Genomic DNA, 24,647 nt, shown 5'->3' with positions numbered 1-24,647 from the left:
GCTGCTGCGGTAAAAGCTCTGAAGCTTATAGAATTCCTATGAGCATCGGAGCTCTTACCACAGCGGCCAGCGATAAAAAACCCCTAACGTGGCTTGATAAAAGGGGGCCTTTGTGTCTTTTCTGCTTTTGATATGGCAACAAGAGTCTTATCTGCTGATCAGACTCCTACCATCTGCAACATCCTTCTATCACAAAAGTGGAAGTAAGGAAGAAGTAGGGAATTACAGGCTGGTAAGTTTGACTTCTGTGGTAAACAATTTTGTACATCGGCTCGACAAATTAGGTTGTCGCTAAACCAGTCAAACTGGTTTAGTGATGATCATTAGATGGTTGGAGAGTTTTGTGCATCTGGGCCCAGGGAAGATGATGAGAGAGAGCAGGAAAAGCAAGATAAAAACAAACAACAAGGTAGTGCTGGATGGGGTTGGGGAGAGGTACAGGGCATTGCAGGTGATCCAGAATGCCGTGGCCAGATTGACTACCGGAACGCCAAGATATGAGCATATTATCCCATATCTCCGACAACTGCATTGGCTACCAGTTGTATTTAGAATTCAAGATAAAGCAATTATGCTATGTCATCAATTTCTATATGGCACGATCCTTCAATTTTTTTAAGAGTGTGGAGGGGCATAATCAAAAAAAACGTCTAAGTCCCCTTTTGGCCTAAGTCCTTAAACGTTCAAAGCAGAAGCAGGGAAAGTGTCCATAACCAAAACAAACGTCCTTGTTTTGATTATGGCCTGCCTCAACTAAACACCCAGATCACCACTACGTCTACAAGTATACCCCCATGACGTCTACACTTTTTGCCCATAATGAACCCAAAAAATGCCTAAGCCCCAAACGTCCAACAGAAGGGCTTTTAGGCGAAGGAGGAGCCAGTACTTTGCCTAAAAGCTGGATTCTGTAACTTGTGTCTGTCAAAAACACCGGTTACAGAATCCCCCCCCCCCCACAACGATCCAGGCAGGAGGGTGCCCAAGCCCTCCTGCCATGTCGAACCGCAACCCACCCCCCGACAACATCGGGGCAAGAGGGAATTCAAGCCCTCTTGCCCCGTCCAACCACAACCCCCCCCCCCCCCCCGATGATATCGGGGCAAGAGGGAGCTCAAGCCCTCTCGCCCCGGCGATCTTACCCCCCCTCCCTTCGCCGAGTACGAGCAGGCCAGGAAAGAGCCCAAGCTCTCCTGGCCCCGGCGACCCCCCCCAACTGGATCGGGCCAGGAGAGAGCCCAAGCTCTCCTGGCCCCGGCGACCCGCCCTACTGGATTGGGCCAGGAGGGAGCCCAAGCCCTCCTGGCCCCAGCGACCCCCTACCCCCCACCCCCACTACAATACGGGCAGAAGGGATCCCAGGCCCTCCTGCCCTCGACACAACCCACCTCTCCCCAAAGACTGCCACCCCCAGAACCCCCGATCGGCTCCCCCGCCGACCTGCAACCCCCCAGCCGACCCCACGACCCCCCACCCCTTCAACGTACCTGTAAGTTGGCCAGACGGATGGGTGCCAAGCCCGCCCGTCCGGCAGGCCAGCCGGATCCAGAATGGGGCCGGATTGGCCTAGGTGACAGAAACCCCGCCCACTATAGGAGGGGCTTTAGGCACTTGGGCCAATCAGGCCCTAGGATCCTGTGGGTTGGGCAGTGGAGGGGCAGGCCTGCCTCATTTGGATGGAGGCGGACCTGCTGGCTGGATGGTGTGAGTTGCCATCTGGCCAAATTGGAGGTAAGCCCAAGGAGGGGTTCCGGGGTGGGGGCTTTTGTGTGGGGGATCCAGCAGGAGGGGTTGGGCACTCTCCTGCCGGCGATCTTAGGGGAGTCATTTAGGGGTCCGGTAGGAGGGGTTGGGCATCCTCGTGACAAGATTGTCGGGGGGAGGTGGTTGGAGAGGGGAGACTGGCGTCCATAGCCGCGTCTGCTATGCCTGGGGAACATTTTTTTTTTTTTTTTTTTTTAGAAAAAGTGCCTCCCAATTGGCTGATTAGACAGCTGTAGGACGCCCATAGCTGCCTACAATCGGGAGCACTTTGTAGAATCAGGGCCACAATGTGCAGGGTTTTCGGATTCCAAAGCAGAGTTCCAATTCTGGGGCAAAATTTATTACAAAAAAAAAGTTCAGATTCCAAAACATTCGAGTTCTGGGGCGTTTGGATTCCGAGGTACCACTGTATTTGTAAGATCAATGTGCTTTTCTTGTACTATTATATGTGTGTATATGTATATATATTTATATATATATATATATATATATATATATATATTTGTTTTGCACATTTGTTGTTTGACAATCAATAAAGATTATAAAAAAAATAAAGAATTCTAAAAAAGCTAATTCACAAGGTGACCTCTTGACTAGACCTCTGTAGCTCACTTTGCTATTGCTAAGAGCATCCATTCTGTGCTATAAGAACCACAAGAGTAGAATGTGAGATGAACCAAATTCACTGCTGCCATGCTATTGCTACAGGCACAGAACAAATGAACACAGAAGCAGCATGAAGCCCTTTTAAGAATTACCTCGACCTACTCTGGCTATACTATTATTAAATATTTATAGACACAAAGAAGAGACAGCCTTTGTACCGAATACAGATGGACGGTAGAGGTGATAGAGGCAAAGACTGTGTCTGAATTCAAGAAAGCCTGGGACAGGCATCCGGGATCAGTGGTGTAGCAAGGGTGAGAGGTGCTCAGGGTGGTGGCACCCCTTCCCCGCCCTCTTCTCCGTTCCCCTGCTCCCCTCCTCCTGCTGCATACCCCTTCCCTTCTCCCATAGCTCTTTAACTTTCCCCTGATGCAAGCAACATCACCAAACTTGTTGCCCGCGGTAGTGGTGGCTCTCCCTCTGACGCCACTTCCTAGAGGCACCGGTCCCAGAAGTGATGTCAAAGGGAGGGCCGACACTGGTGCAAGCAGAAGCCTGGAGTTGCTTGTGCCAGTGAAGATCTAGAGATATGGTTGGGGGGGGGTGGAAGTGAAGCAGCGCATGCACATGGCGTGGGGAGAAATGGGAAGGAGCAGGGAGCAGAGAATAGGATGGGTGCTGGTGCCCAGAGTGGACTGTCTCCCCTTACTACACCACTGTGTTGGATCTCTTAGGAAGGGGAGAAAATAGTGGGTACTGCAGATGGGCAGACTAGATGGGCCTTTTGGCCTTTATATGCTGACATTTTTCTTTGGCAGTATAGGAGAAAACACAGATCTTAAAGTTCAGTTAGCATGGTAGACCAACATTTCTCTCTCTCTCTCTCTCTCTCTCTCTCTCTTCTTTGCTTTCACTCATTCCTAGGGATATGCGCAGCCAAGAGAATGTTCAGTTTATGCTTGTTTAAATTGCATATATTCTAATTTTTAGTATTCATTTGGCCTATTCATTTCTCAGGCCCAAGAAAGGACACAGTCAAATTGTACACGTGTTAATTCGTACAAGCAATTTGCGTGCACTGTAAAAATTTTAGGTGCCCAAATGAACTTACTGCATGTTTTCAAATGTACACCCCCTTAACTTGTTTATATGTGGTGGTAAAATCTGTAATATAGTCTATACAACATCTTTTGCTTTTCCATACCTCCAAAATAAGACCCTGTTAGCGTACGTCCTGAGACAAACAGCTTGGGGCTCAATGAGATCCGAGCTTCTGCAGATGCTATGCCAACGACCACGCAAGTTCCACATCCCATACGGCAGGACAGTAGAGCAGCCATCTAGTCAAAGAAGAAGTAGCACTGAGAAAAATATTTACTGAATTGTGTTGAATGGAACTACATGGGATAAATCAGCACCATCATCAACTTTATTAGATAACTAGTTTTTTAGCCCGTTACATTAACGGGTGCTAGAATAGATGTGTAGACTTAGGCTTTTCTTTTCTTTCTTTCTTTCTTTCTTTCTTTCTTTCTTTCTTTCTTTCTTTCTTTCTTTCTTTCTTTCTTTCTTTCTTTCTTTCTTTCTTTCTTTCTTTCTTTCTTTCTTTCTTTCTTTCTTTCTTTCTTTCTCTTTTTCTGTCTCTCCCCCCCTGTCCATCAGCACCCCTTCCCTGCTCCCCCTGTCCAGCAGTAGCCCTTCTCCCTTCCTTTTACCTACCCATATTCAGGCTCCCATTTCCCTTTTTACCTTCCCTATTTCTGTCTGGTGCTGGTGGGATTTGGGCTCCAGGGCAGATGACTTGTGCATCGGGTGCCGACACACTCTGGCGCGGGGCCTCTGCTGGGCCGCGGGGAGCTGGTTTGCCCACACTGTGTCTGTGGAGCTCAGTGTCCGGGGTTGTCGGGTAGGTATTCTGGGAGCCGACAGGATAGCGCTGTGGCTCCCTTAGTCCCTTGCCGCCCCCCCCCTTCCCTTCCCTTCCCGCGGTCCCCTCGATACATACCACAGCTTGTTTAACTTTCCGGCGGCTCCTCTCACGATCGCCGCCTGTGTCGGAAGCCTTCTCCGACGCAGGAGCAACTCGTGAGAGGAGCCGCCGCAGCATCATTTAACTTAAAAAGAAACTTCGGCCGGTAGGGCTGTATTTCCGGGATGGAGGACTGCGCGAGGTGGAGAGCAGGGAGGCCATTGCTTTTCAATTTGTCTGGCGGCCACTGGCACAGCTAAGTGTGCATGCACACTCCTGGCAGCCAGGGACCTACGGATCACAGATCACGCAGGTAAGAGTGCTCATGCGCACTTAGCGTTTTATTATAGTAGATACTGCAGACTCGGTGAAAACAAAACAAAACAAAACATATAACTAAGGAAAAAAAAAAGGGAAAAGATCATGGCCATGAAAGGATATACAAGGTGGCCTAAATTACAACTGTAAAACATAATGAAATACAAAGCAGTATTAAAAAGAACATTGAAAAGACATAACATAAATGTTTATTTATATACCACATTAGCCTTTCGGTTCAAGGCGGTGTACAGGATAGTAAAAAACATCAAGGACCAGTAATTTTTAACAAATTAGAATAATACAGTTTTACAAACTCATAAAAAACAATAAATTAAAAATTGAGGTTATTGATGGGGTAAGATGATGAGTGAAAGTTGTCTAGTCTTGGGTCAACAAGGGTTAATTTAAAACTGGGCCATCAGGTTTGGGGAAGAGGTGAGTTTTCAGGAGCATCCTAAAATGCATGTATGATGTAGAACAGTGGTCTCAAACTCAAACCCTTTGCAGGGCCACATTTTGGATTTGTAGGTACTTGGAGGGCCTCAGAAAAAAATAGTTAATGTCTTATTAAAGAAATGACAATTTTGCATGAGGTAAAACTCTTTACAGTTTTTATAAATTTTTTCTTTTGGCTAAGTCTTAATAATAATATTGTGATTTATAGCTAAAGAGACATATGATCAAGAAACTGTTTTATTTTACTTTTGTGATTATGATAAACATATCGAGGGCCTCAAAATAGTACCTGGCAGGCCGCATGTGGCCATGAGTTTGAGACCACTGATGTAGAAGAACGGACTCGATGACTCCATCCTGGAACTTTAGAAGCTGCTTGGTAGGATAAGAATTTATTGATAAATCTCTTATACGAGAAACCTTTAACAGGTGGGAAGGAAAAGAGTGACTGGGGTGAAGAGGTCCACCCAAGTCTGGAAAATAAGAAATAATACATGGAGGAAAGGAAGGACAAATACACAAACCTAATGCAAGATTAATGCAATAACAATACAAACTAACAGGCCAATATTTAGCCTTAGCTGCATTACCATCAGCCCTGTAGCATAGCAACAGACAGGTCAACAAGTGCAATGGTGGTGGTGGTGGTGGTTGTCCAAAAGGATTATTTGATTTATTTCCCTTTCTTTGGAAGGATGAGGGTATAAAATACTTAGGTATTTGGATAAAAAGTACATTGGATGAAACGATGAAAGTAAATGAAAAATTTTTATTGCTGAAGGTCACAGAAATGTGTGAGCATTGGAACCCATTACATCAGTCTTGGTGGGGGAGAGTCCAAACAGTTAAGCTGATGATTTTGCCTGTGGTTTGTTACCAAATGGGTATGTTGCCAGTGTTTTTTCAGGGGTCCTTTTATAAGAAATTAAATAGTATTCTTACTAAATTTATTTGGCTGGGGAAAACTGTGAGAGTTGCTTTATTATCTTTACAAAAACCAATTGTGGAGGGTGGGGTAAATTTTCCCAACTTTTATAGGTACCATCAAGCCTATATTATGCATCAGGGTATGTACTGGATCCTCCCTGAGCTCATAGAAAATCTTCCAGATCGGTTATGGTTGGAATGGCAATTCCTGTCTCCATTGAGATTGTGTTACATTTTGAGTATCAAGCTATCTAGGTTGTATAAGGACAATAGAATTTTATTGGACACTTAGGAGACATTAAAATGTATTAATAATTTAACATCTATTCCAATTCATAAATCCACCTGTCAGTCCCTTTGGCTGAACTTCAAGATTCAAATTGGTGTGTTTAAGATTATCTGGAAGCACTGGATGAAGGCAGGTATATGTACTCTAGATCAGTGGTTCCCAACCCTGTCCTAGTGGACCACCAGGCCAATAGGGTTTTCAGGATAGCCCTAATGAATATGCATGGAGCAGATTTGCACGCCTGTCACTTCCATTATATGCAAATCTCTCTCATGCAGATGATGTAATTTCTGATGGAAAGCTGCTTGATTTTTCACGATTGCAACAAACATTTGGTATTGCTAAAACTCAAAGTTATAGGTGGTTGCAGTTGAAGCAGGTCATTCAGGAGGGGTTCCCTGATTGGAAAAAATCTTAAAAATCAGTATAGTTTGCCAATCCTGTGCTTCCAGACGGATTTCCTGGGACACCAGGCCGCTCAGTGGTATAAATTAATATCTGGATTTTTGAATAAGAAACAAAAAACTGGTCTTCGTGACATTTGGAGCATTGAGATAAAGTATAAGATTACTGCGTCTCAATGACCACGAATCTGGACTTGGCAGATGAGATGTACGGTGTCTGCATCTATGAGACAAACTTGGCTTTTCTTATTACATAGAACATTTTGGACTCCGGTTTGATTACAGAAATTTGACAATTCTAAGTCTAATGTCATCTTGAACCTGGGATGTTAGATCATCTATTATACTATTGTCCCTTGATATTTCAATTTTGGAGATCCATTTGGGATCAGGTGAATAAAGTACTGGAAAATCCAGTGGCACTAACATACGTATGCTATTTGGGACTTTAATGAGAGCTAAAAGTCAAATATCATCTCACAATAACAAACTTCTCTGTATTATGACAGGGGTTGCCATACAACTTATTTTAAGGAATTGGAAAAACTGGGATTGGTTAAACTATACCTTTTGGTGGGAGTCTCTGTGTCACGTCTTTAAAATGGAACGTATTCTGACTATACAACGGGGGCATTATAAAAAGTTTCTGGATACTTGGGAGCCATTGGCAAAATTTTGCAGTGATTGTTGAATTTAGCCCTTGTTCATGCACGTCCAGGGTGGGTGGGTGGGAGGGGCAGCTGGAAAATATTTTTAATTTTTAATTTGAGTGCAATTTTTGAATATGAAGATGGGGGCGGGGCGGGGGTGTGATATATGTATTTCTCATGGATTACAATTTTGATTGAATTTAGGTGCTATTATAGTGTAATATGATTGTATAATATTGTTGCGCTTATTTTTGGCTTCAAAATGAATAAAGATATTTAAAACTAAAACTAAAAAAGTGCAATGGTGGTGCAGCCCCCAGATTCTGATCCCCACCCAGTCATGTCACAATCCCCCCTCCCAATTCCTCCTCCTGACATGTAAGGATCCCCCCTCAATCCTCCCCAGCATGTAAGCACCTCTCTGATCCCCTCCTTGACATGTAAAAACACCTCCAATCCACAACCCATGGCCATGGCCTGTCATCAACATCAAACCTGACCCCTTTCCCAGACTTACCTGAGGTCTCATCAGTTGTTCAGGAGGACCCAGGTGGCTGCAGTCCAGTGACATAGTGAGGGTGAGTGACGCCCGGGGCAGTGGTGCCCCTCCCCCGTCGTCTTCTCTGCCCTCCTGTTCATCCAGACACCCCTCCTCACCCGCTACATGGGCACTTCCCTTTCCTTCCCCCGTACCTCTTTAATTTTCCCGGCATGAGCAGCATTATGACCATGCCCATGTCATGTCGGCTCTCCCTCTGACATCACTTCCTAGGTGCAGGACCTGGAAGTGACATCATAGAAAAACGACACTGATGCAGGCGGCAAGTTCATGATACTGCTCGCACCTAGAAAATTAAAGAAGTATGATGAGAGGAGAGGGAAGGGAAAGGGTGCATGCATGTGGAAGGGCGGAGTGGGAAGGAGCGGAGGGATAGACAGGGGGGATGGGTGCTAGTGGCCTCACTAAAACGGCGCCTGGGGCGGACTAACCCCCCACCCCCGCCTTCCCCTTACTACGCCACTGCTATAGTCATTCTCTTCTGCTACCTCAGGCATCACCATCTATATTATATAAGCAAAGATTCAAGGCTGCAGGCATTTCGGTAGTACAACAGTACCTTGTTCATACTCGTAGTTTTGCTTTATTTTTTGTTTGTCTGTATATGATTACTTTGCAGTTTGTCAGTCATAACACAACAGTACTCTTATATACCGCTACAAGCCACCTCCGAGGGGAACAGGCCTGCCGGGATTAAAAACAGGTACCTGGGAGGGGGGGTGGTTGTAGTATTCGGTCCATAAGAAGCACCCCCCTTTTTGAGGGTGGAAAAAGTGCATCTTATGGTCCTAAAAATACGGTACTTATTATTTTGTGATTGTATAAGACCATTAATTTGTGTGTATTTAGATCAATTCATTTTTTTTAGTACTTTTCTTATGCTGTTGCAACATTTGATTTTTATGTATGATATTGTTAATCTATTCTAATATGTTTTCATATTGGGCATTTTATATTAATGTTTTGCTTTTATGTGTGTATCGATGAATGAATGTTTTTTTATTTGATTTGTTACAGACTCCTGAAGAAGGTACTGTTGTAGTACCAAAACGCTTGCAGCGTTGAGTCTTTGCATATACTGTATAGTCTGAGTTTTGATCCCGCTTGGAAACATTTCACTCTTTCCACTCTTTTGTTCTCCGATTTTTCCTGATGTGGGGACTTTGTGCTGATTTTTGTGGTGTTGCTTTATTATTAAATAAGTGCTTAAATAAAACCAAATAAAATTACAGAACTATTTAAAGACAGTTTATATAAGGCCCATCATCCTTCAATATCTGGCTTGCAAAGAGTTCTTGACTAAGATGGTCACCCCATTTTTCCTATCAGTAGCTAGGGAGAAACTACCAGCTATATCTACTTTTTCTTTTCTCAGATCTTGAAGGATTCTAGTGTGCTTAATGGGGTGGTTGATTCAATTAGGATTTAGAAACACAGTGGACTAGATTTTATATATGGCGCTAAAAAAATCAGAACCCCAAAAATAATGCTGATTGTATCCACACAAACAAGAGAGAGAAAGTGAAAAAATTGCATTAACAGGGATAGTTTTATCCATTCATTTTGACTAAAAATTGAAGTTCAGCTTTTACAATTTGATCGTATACTGTACCATAACATCAACGTGTCCAACACACTCAAAGGCATAGTCCACTCCAACGCCACCAGTCATTGCAATCAGTACTTCATGCATGGCCTTCGTATAATCCTGAGGACTGATGCACTCTGTGGCTCCCAACTCTTTGGCCTTTGTGAATTTGTCTTTGTTGATGTCAATCCCAATGATTCGTGTAGCTCCTCCTACTTTACAGCCAATGATAGCAGCAAGGCCGATTCCTCCCAGACCAAACACAACACAGGTAGAACCAGGTTCCACCTACAGTAATGGGTCACAATACAAAAAACCATTATGGTCTAAAGGGCTTGATATAACAGCCAAAGTTGCAAAGGTTAATTTCCCGTTCTTAAGCCTTTTTAATTTGGAAGCATGTCCTGAAATGCACACATACCTACCGTACATAAATTGAAAGAAAACAGCCTACCTTAAGTGCTTTTCTCTGATTTCCCCCAACTACTCTAAGTCCTAATTTGTTACATTTTCAGAGGTGCTGCAAATAGGGCTGTAGAGTTGGAGTTGTGGAATCAGAGTTGGAAGCAATTTGGGTGGAGTCAGACTCCAACTCCAGCTTTAAAATAAAAACTTACCTTACATTATAATATATGATGAATATATCATTTTATACTTAGGTATATATTTTTGGTCCTGGATCTAAAATACTGGTAAGTACAAGTTATTTTTACCAGTACTTTAGATTCAAAACAAAAAATATAAAGCCTAATAACAATAGGAGTTGGAGTCATACAGAGCAGAACAGAGAAGTCAGAATCGAAGGTTTGGTGTACCAACTCCATAGCCCTGGCTGCAAATATATGAAAGTAACATTCACAGTCCCAGGAAGGAGCTTGGAAAAGAGAGGAAGTTTTCGCGTTTACAGAATAGTAACCCCCTATGACCAGGTTAAGAGCACATTCATATGCGCTCACAGGATAACCATGATCTTTGTCTTTCAGTTAGAGAACACACGAACTTCAGTTGAAAAACACAAACTTCTGACAGACAGCCAGCATGGTTTCTGCAAGGGAAGATCGTGCCAAACAAACTTATTGCATTTCTTCGAAGGGATTAACAAACAGATGGACAAAGGAGACCCCATTGACATCATATATCTAGATTTCCAAAAAGCCTTTGACAAGGTGCCCCATGAACGTCTACTCCGGAAACTGAAGAACCATGGGGTGGAAGGTGACATACATAGATGGATCAGAAACTGGTTGGAGGGTAGAAAACAAAGGGTAGGACTGAAGGGTCACTACTCCGACTGGAGGAGGGTCACGAGTGGCGTCCCGCAGGGCTCGGTGCTCGGGCCGCTACTATTTAATATCTTCATAAATGATCTAGAAACAGGGACGAAGTGCGAGATAATAAAATTTGCGGATGACACTAAACTGTTTAATGGAGCTCGGACTACAGAGGAATGCGAAGAATTGCAAAGGGACTTGAACAAACTAGAAGATTGGGCGATGAGATGGCAGATGAAGTTCAACGTTGAGAAATGTAAGGTATTACATGTGGGGAGCAGAAACTCGAGGTACAACTATACAATGGGAGGGATATTATTAAATAAAAGTACCCAGGAAAGGGACTTGGGGGTATTGGTGGACATGACATTGAAGCCGACGGCACAGTGTGCAGCGGCCGCTAAGAGAGCGAATAGAATGCTTGGTATAATCAAAAAGGGTATTACAGCCAGAACGAAAGAGGTTATCCTGCCATTGTATCGGGCAATGGTGCGCCCGTATTTGGAGTACTGCGTCCAATATTGGTCGCCGTACCTTAAGAAGGATATGGCATTAGTCGAGAGGGTTCAGAGGAGAGCGACGCGTCTGATAAAAGGTATGGAAAACCTGTCATATGCTGAGAGATTGGAGAAGCTGGGTCTATTTTCCCTGGAGAAGAGAAGACTTAGAGGGGATATGATAGAGACTTATAAGATCATGAAGGGCATAGAAAGAGTGGAGAGGGACAGATTCTTCAAACTCTCGAATAATAAAAGAACAAGAGGGCACTCGGAAAAGTTGATAGGAGACAGATTCAAAACAAATACTAGGAAGTTCTTTTTTACCCAACGTGTGGTGGACACCTGGAATGCGCTTCCAGAGGACGTGATTGGGCAGAGTACGGTACTGGGCTTCAAGAAAGGATTAGACAAATTCCTACTGGAAAAGAAGATAGAGGGGTATAGATAGAAGATTACTGCACAGGTCCTGGACCTGCTGGGCCACCGCGTGAGCGGACTGCTGGGCACGATGGACCTCGGGTCTGACCCAGCAGAGGCATTTCTTATGTTCTTATGTTCTTATGTTCACTGCAACGGCTGGACCAGACAGGAGGAGGAAAAAGGAGGAAATAAATCTTCAAGTGGCTGCAAATGAGACCCCTGGAGTTTTTTCCTACTCCTTCCCACCCCCCTATCTGAGGACAGTATAATCTTTTGATTAATATGCCTTCATTTGCTTGCACATTAGGATTGTCATTGGGAAAATAATTAAATATGCAAATGATGCAAGGTACCAGCTTTAGTATATAGGTGCTAACACCTGTGTTAAGACAGGTTAAACCCAAGCATTAAAACTAGCACACATCAATATCTAGACCCCATTATAAGTCATTTGTTTCAACATGGATCTTTACTACTCTTCTTTAGAGAGGAGCTGACAATGAGGTGCTCACCTTTGCAGTGTTAATTGCTGCACCATAACCAGTGGAAAATCCACAGCCAATCAGACAGATTTTGTGCACGGGGGCCATCTCATCAATTTTGACAACAGCAATTTCCTCTACAACTGTGTATTCGGCAAAAGTGCTTGTATTTAAAAAGTGGTGAATCTGCTGCCCTTGGTAGGTAAATCTAGTGGTCCCATCTGCCATTACACCACGATTTTTCCCAAGGCTGCATGAGTAAAACCAATGGAGTTTATGTAAATCCCGATTGACATTCAAGCAAAAATTATATAAGACCAAAGGTCAAATAAGAAATAAAATACTAAACCTAACTCAGCTTTAAGGCAGAGATTGTTCCTTGGATGCTGGCAACTACTACAGTCTCCACACTGTGGAGCGATGAGTGGAATGACTTTATCGCCTGCAAAGAAATGAACAATAACTCGCAAGTCTGGTCAAAATCAACCAAAATGATTATAAAAATAAAATAACCAAACAACAAAGGTAGAAAAAGTAATTTTATTTTCTGTTTCATTATTAGAGTATGTCAGTTTTAGGAATGTACATCCATTAGAGCTAATTGGTGCTTGTGGGTACTTGGTTGAAATTTATTTGACATAAGGGGTATTTGGCTTGAAATTGGGTAACACTGGGCTATCTGATCTAAATTTGGAGCATTGGTGCTTTTATTAGTCCTTCTGCCACTACATGGAGAACTTTCACAGAAATCAATCCCCTTTTCACTTAAATGAATCTCAATTTTTCAGGTGGCTAAAACTTAGGACTCCTTTTACGAAGCCGCGTTAGAGGCTTAACGCGCGAAATAGTGCACGCTAAACTGCCGGCCACGCTAGACACTAATGCCAGCATTGAGCTGGCGTTAGTTCTAGCTGTGTAGCATAGGTTTAGCACGCGCTAAAAAGCTTCATGCGCTAAAACCGCTAACGCGGTTTCGTAAAACTTGCCCTTAAAGTAGATCTTCATTATGTGAATGTAACCTTCTGTTTCCTATTAAAAACCTAAAGAAGTTGCCTGACCTAATTACTAACTGCAAAATTCTATAAATGAGGACACCACCATACAGTAGACTCTGTTAACAGAACTCAATTAGTCAGAAATCTCAAGCAACCAGAAAAAAAAAAATCAAAGAAATACTATAATACTTTAAATGAAAATAAAATCAATTTCTGGCGGAAATGTAAGTATAAACTTGGCATGCCACACCTAAGTACGCCCACACTTTGCCTAACACATGTCTGGTAGTTTGTCGGGAACAGTTTATGGTATAGCATAGTATGGGTATTAGTTAGGCCTATTCTTAATATTAACTCTCAAGCAACTAGAAACTACATTCATCTGGCATCTATCAATCCTCATGGGTGCCAGTTAACTGAGGGCTCCTTTTACGAAGGCGCGTAATAGCACGCACTAAACCGCCGGCTGCGCTAGCCGCTACCGCCTCCTCTTGAGCAGGCGGTAGTTTTTCAGCTAGCGCGGGGGTTAGTGCGTGATGAAAAGTCGCTCGCGCTAAAGCCGCTAACGCGGCTTCGTAAAAGGAGTCCTGAGAGTCTACTGTACTGAAGGATAGATATGAAAGGACATCAAAGTCGTAATATGGACATCCATCCCACAGGTATTTTCTAACAGGAAATTTATCAAGATATCTTGCTTGAAAATATATAACTCCACAGGGAAGCGATTATACTGAAGACTAAGGCCTCCTTTTACGAAACTGCGATAGCAGCGCGGTCCATTCAGTGTGGTTCCCCGCACTAGAAACTGCTATCACAGTTTCGTAAAAGAGGAGGTAACAGTTTAATATTCAAATTTTTAAAATTAAACTATTGGTTTTACCACCTTGTTTCAGAAAATACTTTCACAATCATTATAAAATTACTTAAATAACCGTATCCACAAGATCACACAAGAGAGACCAAACATTCACACTCTAAACACCATTCATTACATCCTCAAACCTGCAGTTGTCCTTATTCATCATAAATCATTAGTTCCTTTTTCCAGAACTACTAGATATATCAATGTGTTCATTAACTCCAGATCCCACATTGATCCTTAAATGATCATTGAATGTTTCACCATCTCATAAAGGTTCTTCTACACATAATATGCAGTGAAGCCCAACACCAAGCTGTGGGCTCTTGATATACTCTGGTCCAGATCAAAATGTTATGGTGCCGTGGACCCACTTCTGTTTAGCCTAGGGTTACCAGACGTCAAGATTTCCCTGGACATGTCCTCTTTTTTTGAGAACATGTCCGGTGGTCCGGATGGCTTTTCAAAACCCGGCACTTTGTCCGGGTTTTGAAAAGCTTTCTCGAATTCACATTGGGCAGGAGGGCATCCGCGCATGACACACAGTGGCCTCATCACCCTCCTGCCCAACAAGTGTAGACAATGAGGGGGGGGTGGTTAGAGCGGGATTGTGGGCGGGGCTGGTAACCCTAGTTTATCTGCCCCTGACCAGTTCTGTCCTCTGACAGGATTCATAGTCTACCAGCCACAAAGAGGGAAGGCCAGCGTCAGTATCAAGCATCAGCGTCAGGAGGGAGAAGGGATCTCCTTCCTCTTGACACTAGCTCTAACTCTCTCTCCCCCTCCCCCAACCCTCCCTTGTGGCAGCTAGCCTTTGAAACCACATCCTCTCAGGGGCAGCAGCATTGGAGGAGGGAGGAGAAGGAGAGTGTTCAAGTCACATCTCGGCGCCTCTCCCCTTCCTTTCCCCCGGCCCATGCCTGCAATCTTACCACCCCCCGCCGACAAGAAGTCTTTCTGACGTCAATTCTGACGTCGGAGAGGACGTTCCGGGCCAGCCAATCACTGCCTGGCTGGCCTGGAACGTCCTCTCCGACATCAGAATTGACGTCGGAAAGACTTCTTGTCGGGGGGGAGATAAGATTGCAGCAGCGCGGACCGGGGGAAAGGAAGGGCAGGAGGACCCAGGCCTGGCCGGCCGTGCACCCTCCCCCGAAGCTGTGCACCTGGGGCAGACCGTCCCCCCTGCCCCCCCCTATTGGTACGCCACTGCATTTCAAGTAAGCAAGGCATGGTTGTCTCAGGATTTCTCAAATAGAGCAATATATCATCTGCATAAGCAGAGACCTTATATTCCCGATCTCTACTAGGAATACCCTGAATCTCCTTCGCTTGCTGAATAGCTATTAACAAGGGTTCCAATACAATATCAAAAAGCAGAGGAGATAAGGGACATTCTTGTCTAACCCCCCCTCTGCAACTTAAAACCTTCTGAAAATTATTATTAATATACAGTTTAGCAACAGGGGAGCTATACAATGTTTGAACCATTTGTATAAATCCTAAACCAATACCAAACCATTCCAACGCTTGATACATGAAGGTCCATTCAACTCGATCAAAGGCCTTCTCTGCATCCAAAGATACAGAAAAAGCCGGATCATTTATAGCTTTTGACAAATTCAACATATGCAATGTCAGCCTAGTGTTGTTAGAAGAATGTCTTTGAGCAACGAATCCTGTTTGGTGCATTCCAATAATAAAAGGGAGAGCTTTAGCCAAACGTATAGCCAATGTTTTAGCTAAAAGTTTTCCATCTACATTAATTAAGGAAATAGGCCTTTAGTTTGAAACCAGTGTAGGATCTTTATTTAGCTATGGCAAAACTATAGTTAATGATTCCGCCATGGTACCTGTAATACAACCTTTAGTTAGTTGATTCTGATATAAATTTAACAAATATGGTAATAGGGTAATTTGGAATGATTTATAAAACTCTACAGTAAAACCACATCACCTGGAGCGGATCCAACTCTAAGGGACTTCAATGCTGTTTGCAATTCTTTTATTGATATTGGCTTTTCTAAGCTTTCTTTTATATGCTCAGGAACTTTCGGCCCCTTGATTAATTTTAAAAATTCTAATCCATCCTTTTCTTTATCTAAATAAGGCTCAGAAGAATATAGATCTTTATAAAAATGTAAAAATTGTTTTAAAATAGGACCAATTTGTGAAAAAGTATTTCCTTTTCCATCTTTTATCACCACTACTTTTGTTTTTCATTTTTTTTATTTTAGATAATTTGCCAATAATCTTCCCACCTTATTCGAGTTTGCATAATACAATGCCTGTTGAGAAAATAAGTCTTTTCTTATCATTTTAGAAGAAATCTCATTATATTTCCCTTTAGCTTTCAAGAGATCTTGTAATGTAGAGTATTCCCATTTGTCAATCAATTTTGATTCTAATATCTTTATATCTTGTTCCAAACTATAAAATTGTTTTTTAATATGTGCTGAAAAAGAAATAATTTGACCTCTCATGGTTACCTTAAAAGCATCCCACAGCGTATCCATAGAGATATCTTCCACATTATTAATTTGGAAGTAATCATTTATTTTTAACTATATTTCCTCAATAAAACTTGGTTCCGCCAGCAATGCATTATCAAATCTCCATACAGGTCTATTATCATCTTGGTCACTTATTTTAATTTTAATCTACATCCCACCATGATCAGACAAAATAATTGGACAGTTCAAGATCTTGGGAAGGAAGCTGAAGATGAGGACTCGGAGGATAGCGTTCTCGGAGATCCTACCAGTACCGAGGGCAGATGTGAAGAGGCAGATGGAACTACAATCAATCAATACGTGGCTGAGGAGATGGTGTGAAGAAGAGGGATTTCACTTCATGAAGAACTGGACAACGTTCTGGGGCAAGAACAAGCTCTACAGGAAAGATGGACTGCACCTGAGCATGGCGGGAACTAGACTACTAGCAAGCAACATCAAGAGAGGAATAGAGCAGGAAACTGAGAGGAAGGGGAAAGCCGACAGTCGACCAGGTGTTGATGATTCGGAAGACAGTATCCCGAAAAGATACTGAGTGAGAAAAGTGCTGGAAAGACACCATGAACATCAAACAAGCAACGAAATACCGATGGAGCCAGACAAATCAGGAAAGGGACAGGAGGAATCTACTACATGGGGAAGACAATAAGGACTAAGAAGAAGGGAATGAATGTAAAGAGGAAACATACCACGCACCACAGGGGGAAGACAAGAGAGACAATAAGCAAAAGTCTGCAGAACGTGAAGAGGACGGAACAAATGATGAATCGCAAGGGAAAATAACAAGAAAACAAAACTATCAAAACTTAAACTGTATGTACGCTAATGCAAGAAGCCTGAGAAACAAAATGGGGGAACTAGAAACCAGGGCCAAAGATGAGAATCTAGACATCATAGCAATCATGGAAACATGGTGGAACGAGGACAACAAATGGGACAAGCTCTACCGAAGAGACAGGACACAACAGAAAGGAGGAGGAATAGCACTTTACGTAAGGGATACCATTCAATCGACAGTAACAACAAATGGTCATTTGGAATCAATATGGGTTAAAATACCAGGAAGAAAGGGAACCGAGATAAAGATGGGACTGTACTACCGCCCACCCAGGCAAACAGAAGCAATGGATGAAGAACTGAGAGCCGAGTTGAGGCAAGAATGTAAAAACACAAACACCATAGTCATGGGAGATTTCAACTACCCGGGGATTGACTGGAGCCATGGAGCTTCAAAATATTCAAAGGAATCGGAGTTCCTAGAGGCTGTGCGGGACTGCTACTTGGAACAGCTTGTCAAGGAACCAACGAGAGGGACAACTATTCTGGATTTAATCCTCAATGGGCTGGGAGGACCTGCCCAAGAAGTGGAAGTAGTAGGACCTTTAGGGAACACACTATCCAATTCAAAGTGGAACTAAGTATGCCAAAGGGGAGGAGAACCATTGTAACAACGTTCAACTTCAGGAAAGGGAACTATGATGCCATGAGACAAATGGTAAAGAGAAAACTCAAGAACAGCTCCAGAAAGGCACAGACAGTGGACCAAGCCTAGACCTTATTCAAGGACACGGTGAACGAGGCGCAAAACCGGTATATACCCAGATTTAGAAAAGGGTGTAGAAAGAATCAAGCGAAAGACCCAACATGATTAACCAAAGAAGTTAAGAAGGTGGTAGGAGATAAGAAAAAATCCTTCAGGATGTGGAAAAAGGACAAAACCGAGGAAAATTGGAAAGAGCACAGGAAGCACCAAAAAGAATGTCAACGCGCAGTCAGAACAGCAAAGAGAGAGTATGAAGAGAGACTTGCAAAGGAGGCACGGAACTTTAAACCTTTCTTTCGATATGTGAAAGGGAAACAGCCGGCAAGGGAGGAGGTGGGACCCCTGGACGAGGGGGACAGGAAAGGAGTAGTAAAGGAGAAAAAAGAAGTAGCGGACAGATTAAACACGTTCTTCTCATCGGTCTTCACGAAGGAGGACACTTCCAATGTACCAGAACTGGAAAAATTCTTTAAGGGGGACCAAGAGGATAAATTATCGTGCATGGAGGTAAGCCTCAAAGATGTACTCAAACAGATAGATAAGCTAAAAACTGACAAATCTCCAGGCCCAGACGGAATCCACCCAAGAATACTAAAAGAACTTAGAGACGAAATAGCGGAGTTACTGCAGCAGATTTGCAACCTATCCTTGAAAACGGGGGTAATACCAGAGGACTGGAGGATAGCAAATGATACACCTATCTTCAAGAATGGATCCAGAGGCGACCCGGGGAATTATAGACCGGTCAGCTTAACCTCAGTTCCGGGGAAGATGGCTGAATCACTAATCAAGGACAGTATCAATGAGCATGTAGAAAGAAATAAACTGATGAGAACAAGCCAGCATGGTTTCTGTACTGGAAGATCTTGCCAAAAGAACCTGCTGCACTTCTTCGAGGGGATAAGCGAACATTTGGACAAAGGTGACCCCATAGACATAGTATACCTGAACTTCCAGAAAGCCTTTGACAAAGTACCTCACGAGCGCCTACTAAGGAAACTGTGGAACCACGGGGTGGAAGGGGACATACACAGATGGATCATAAACTGGCTGGCGAACAGGAAACAGAGGGTAGGAGTAAAGGGACACTATTCTGACTGGAAAGGGGTCACGAGTGGGGTCCCACAAGGGTCAGTGCTGGGACCACTGCTATTCAATATATTTATTAATGACCTGGAAACAGGGACAAAGTGTGAAGTTATAAAGTTTGCGGATGACACAAAACTCTCAGGTAAGGTTAGATCTGTAGAGGAATGTAAAGAACTTCAAAAGGACCTGAACAAACTGACTGAGTGGGCAGATGAGCTTCAATGTAGAGAAATGTAAAGTTATGCACATAGGGAAAGGGAACCCGATGTACAACTACACGATGGGGGGGATGGTACTGGGGGAAGGCAACCTAGAAAAGGACTTGGGGGTTTTGGTGGATAGAACAATGAAACCGGCAGCACAGTGCACAGCAGCCTCAAAAAAGGCGAACAGAATGTTGGGCATCATCAAAAAAGGTATCACTACCAGAACCAAGGAAGTTATCCTCCCGCTGTATAGGGCGATGGTGCGACCGCATCTGGAGTACTGCGTTCAGTACTGGTCGCCGTACCTTAAGAAGGATATGGCGATTCTCGAGAGGGTCCAGAGGAGAGCGACAAAAATGATAAAGGGCATGGAAAACCTCTCATATGCTGAGAGGCTGGAGAAGCTGGGGCTCTTTTCCCTGGAAAAGCAGAGACTTAGAGGGGATATGATAGAAACTTATAAGATCATGAAGGGTATAGTTAAGGTAGAGAGGGCCAGATTCTTCAGACTGGCAGGGGCAACAAAAGCTAGAGGGCACTCAAAAAAATTGAAGGGAGATAGGTTCGGAACAAATGCTAGGAAGTTCTTCTTCACACAGAGGGTGGTGGACACCTGGAATGAGCTTCCAGAGGAGGTGGTAGAGCAGAGTACGACTTAGGGTTCAAAAGGGGATTGGACGAGTTCCTGAGGGAAAAGGGGATCCAGGGGTACAACTAGAGGGTTACTATACAGTACAAAAGGCTGAAAAGTAATAGAGTAGTAGAGTAATAGATCACTGCAGGTCATTGACCTGGGGGGCCGCCGCGGGAGCGGACTGCTGGGCATGATGGACCTATGGTCTGACTCAGCAGAGGCAATGCTTATATGCTTAGGTCCCGAATTACAAAATGTGATTTGGTTAGGATTTAGAGGGGGCATATTTGGAACGAGAAAAGAAAAAAAAAAGAGAAAAAATTCTTCATCTAACTGCTAGGTGAAGATTCTGTTTAGGTGATATATCTGTTGAATAAGGCAGTTTTTATGAGTTTTCTAAAAGCGTTGTAGGTCAGTCTAGCTTTGTTGATGTAGTTGTCTAGCCGCTATTGTTGTTTGTTTGCTTGGTACGCGAAAGTTCTATCCAGAAAGGTTTTGTATTTACAATTAGTAATGCTTGGGTATGCAAAAAGATAGTTTCTGGTTTGTCTTATAGGGCTGTAGAATATGAAGTGAGAAAGCAGATACGTAGGTGCTAGTCCCCAAACTAGTTTGAAACATATGCAGGAGAACTTGAAAATTATTTGTGCCTCGATTGACAGCCAGTACAGTAGTTTGTAGTAGGGAGTGATATGGCCACTCTTTTTTAATCCAAATATCAAGCGGATCACTGTGTTCTGAATAATTCTAAGTTTCCTCACTGTTTTTTGGGGTATACCCATATAAACGATATTGCAATAGTCCAGAGTAGAAAGCACTAGTGATTGCACTAGCAATCTGAATGATAATGGGTCAAAGTATTTTTTGATGGTCTTTAATTTCCATATCAGGAAGCATTTTTTCACCACTATATTCGTATGTTCAACCATTGTGGAGTTCAATGTGACTCCCAATATTTTTATTGTATTAGTAATCGGGTAATTGGGGTCTTTTATATGTAGTGTTGTGTTGGTAATTTTATCTGTTGGGCTTGCAAGGAAGATTTTTGTTTTTTCTGTGTTAAGTTTCAGTTTGAAGTTGATTGTCCAATGTTCTATTTTGGTCATAATGTGAGAAATGTATTTTGAGGTTTCATTTGTTATGCTGTTCACTGGGATTAAAATGGAAATGTCATCTGCATATATGTAGTAGTTCAGGTTTAGATTTTGCAGTAAGTGCCCTAGGGATGATATGTAAATGTTAAACAGTGTGGGTGAAAGTAGTGAGCCCTATGGCACTCCTGAGGGGTTTGCCCAGGAGCTTGAATATATCCCACCACTAACCATTCGGTATGATCTCTTTGTTAGGAAGCCCTGTATCCAGTTCCTTGTTTTTCCCATGATTCCTATTGCCTATAGGCAGTGTATCATTATTTCGTGATCAACTATATCTATATTTTGCTGTTTTAAAACCAAAAATGTTTTCTTCCTTTTTATTGGATAGTTGAGGCCATTAACGTTTAATGAGAATAATTTAAGCTCCATTAAGATATTTATTCCTATAACATATGAACTTCAACAAATACTTCATCTTTTTATAATTTTTCTGTGTAAAACTCTTTTCCCTTAATTTACAATAAGAAACATCCCCCCTTACCCTTGATTCATTAAATTTTATATTTATAAGATTGCAAAATCCCTTCCCTTCTCCCTCCCATAACCCTCCCCTCCTTATATTACGATAACATAAAGACATAAGATCAGACCAGCTACCCATCTCCTCCCCCAAACATCCTACTTCACTATTTCTCTTCACTATAAAATTGATCAATCCATATATTTTAAAAACCCCTTTAATTACTCCTTTAATTATATCCCTATCACATTACATAAAAACTACATTAATTCAATTCCATAAATAAATGTATAAATTAAAATTTCCTTATGTTATCAATATCAATCTAAATGTCAAAAATACATTAGAATTTCCTTTACACTTCCCCTTAATAATATTAAATTAATTTTAAACCATAAGTGTATTACAATATTACAATGCTTCAAATCTCATTGAACTAGGCATTCCATTTAGTTCATTTATAAAATTCATGCAATCATTCATTCAATCTATTAAATATTTCATATAAAATTAGTTTTATCCAATCTTTCTTTTCATTTTATCCATTTATTTAAGAAAAACAATTATATAATAAAGTATCTTATAAGATAAAACTTGAATGCATTACAATATTTCATTCTTCCTTCACTCAATTTATTATGTATTTTATATAACTTCAGACTCAACCATTCATTCATCTCATGTTATCTATTCATTTAATGAAATGAATTATAAATATAAATATATTTATATATGTAATAAAGTATAATTTAGAATCCATCTAAAACAATAAATTTAATTCTGTTAATATATTTTTCTTATTATTAAAATCAGGAGTATGCTATTGAATCAAACTGTTACTTCAGTTCTACCTCTGAAAAGAGATGTGTGCAAAAGCAGAGCAGCATGCCACAAAATCAAATCTCCCTGCCAACTCGACTACGGAGTGGTGTCCTCTGATGCAATGTCTGTTCACACGACAGCAACTGTGTGTCGACACGGGGTCCACCTAGAACTTCCCAGACCAAGTCCCATTCGATCTCTTCAACCATCACTCTCTCCTCTCCAGGCCCGAGGGGTAGAAGCAGCGCAACATGAGGATCAGATTCATCCGAGATAGGGGATCACCTCAACATTTCCTCCACTCCATCCCAGAACCGGAAGTCTCCAAACAGTGATCAGGATCAATGCGCTGTGAACAAACCAACAAGCTCTCCCCTCGGTCACTCCACAGGCCTCATCGGAAGGGCATGAGCACAAAACTGGCAACCAATCAAACGCTGCAAATCAGCCATCCTCCATCCCGGTCTCGCCCCTCCAATCACTCAGCCACTCCGGCCCCATCTTGACTCAGCCCGCCGACAATTGAGCGTGCCACGGCGGTGGATTTATTCCAAGCCACGCAGCCAAGCCCCAGGGATCACGGCCCTTTCAGATGCACCATCTCTCTTCCAAGCCAGCCGGGCAGCTGCAGCAATCTTTTCTCCGACCTGTTTCCCATGGATGGCTTTACAAAAACATCCTCCTTCCATTCAACATGTCTCCCCTGCCTCCAATCTCCAACGAAGACCAAGTGAAGGCACCAGAATCAGAATATCTTATGATTCCATCCCTAGATTCTTCAGATGTCAGCATATTCTTGAATATATTAATTACATCACCAGGTATTTTTGTTTCAAAATTAGAATCTTCTCTTGTTTAAAAATGTTTCTAATTCCAACAGTTCTATTACAGTTAAAAGTCAGTTATAGCGGTCATATTTAAAGTTAAAAATAAATCTTAATATAGATATTCATTTATTTCTATAGTTCTGAATTTTTTTATATTTTTCAACCTAAATTTTTATTCATACCAGTATTTTAATTCTTAGTTCATGGGTATTTCTTGAGAAGATAGGAACGCCTTAAGTTTTTCTGGGTCTTCGAATAAATGAAATTTATCTTTATAGGTGATTTTCATTTGTGCTGGATAAAATAGTCCATATTTTGCTCCTATTTCTTTTAATGGTTGTCTTAGCTTTAAAAATTTTTGCCTTATTTGAACAGTTTCCTTGGCCAAATCCGGAATGAAGATCAATTTAGAATCTTTATACACAATATTTTGTGCTTCTCTAGCCGCTTTTAAAATATCCAGAACATGTTGGAATCTCATTAATTTGAATATAACTGTTCTTGGCTTACCTGGATTTTGGGATTTTTTTTTGCTCCAATTCTATGGGCTTTTTCTATTTTTATTGGTGTTTTTATCCTGAGTGAAATAATCTTTGGTAGAATTTCTTCTAGGAAAGAAATCATATTTTTTCCTTCACTTCCTTCTTTTAATCCTATAATTCTCAAATTCTGTTTTCTAGAATGATTTTCAAGATCTATCATCTTCTTCTGCATTTCTTTTAACATTTTATGATCCTCTTTATTTTCTTGTTCTGTTTGTTCTAATTTTTCTACTCTGTTTTCCATTTTGTCAATTCTGTTGGTAATTATATCCAGTTTGCTGTTCATATGATTCATTTCCTTTCTTATCTCCACCAGAGTTAAATTTATGTTTTCCAATTTGACTATAACATCTATTACATCCAATGCATCTATAGATGTTGAACTTCCATTTGATGTCTGTGGATCTTCCTTTAGTCTTTTGTTTTTCCCTAAAGATTTTGTTGAGATTTCTTGTATCTTCTGTTTTGTGGATGTCATCTTTGAAGATTTCTCCCAAACAAGGCAAAAATTATTATTTATTATATATTAAATTCTTGTATTAGATGCTCAGAAGAGGGAGCACAGTCTTCAGCCAGCCATTCACTCAGCCTCCAAGTTCCGGAATCTCTAATACAAAAGTTTTAAACAAAAATTTCTTAAACAAAAATTAGAATACAGCATACAAAGAACCAACGAGAAAGAAAGAAAAAAGAAAAAGAAGGAAAAACTGTGTAAGCCCAGGCAGAAGAAACTGACTTGAAAGTCGAAAAAAGGCAAGAATTACCTCTTGATATCCTGTTAGGGTCTGCTGCCTGAC

At 41.9% G+C, this 24,647-nt stretch overlaps 1 protein-coding gene across 1 annotated transcript in view; it reads right to left on the bottom strand.

Annotated features, from left to right (window-relative positions):
* Positions 1 to 24,647, bottom strand: part of LOC117366123 (alcohol dehydrogenase 1A-like) — a 47,967-nt gene that overhangs the window by 5,899 nt on the left and 17,421 nt on the right. Inside the window, exons 4-7 of the mRNA XM_033957260.1 lie at positions 12,561 to 12,648; positions 12,237 to 12,456; positions 9,558 to 9,821; positions 3,575 to 3,710 (exon numbers count right to left, since the gene is read on the bottom strand). Of these exons, the coding sequence (XP_033813151.1) occupies positions 3,575 to 3,710; positions 9,558 to 9,821; positions 12,237 to 12,456; positions 12,561 to 12,648 (708 nt within the window). The remainder of the gene's footprint in view (positions 1 to 3,574; positions 3,711 to 9,557; positions 9,822 to 12,236; positions 12,457 to 12,560; positions 12,649 to 24,647) is intronic.

Source organism: Geotrypetes seraphini, chromosome 1 (assembly GCF_902459505.1).
Source record: "Geotrypetes seraphini chromosome 1, aGeoSer1.1, whole genome shotgun sequence".
Lineage (NCBI taxonomy): Eukaryota > Metazoa > Chordata > Amphibia > Gymnophiona > Dermophiidae > Geotrypetes > Geotrypetes seraphini.
The sequence above is the reverse complement of the archived record's forward strand: the minus strand, read 5'-3'. Positions and strand labels throughout refer to the sequence as shown.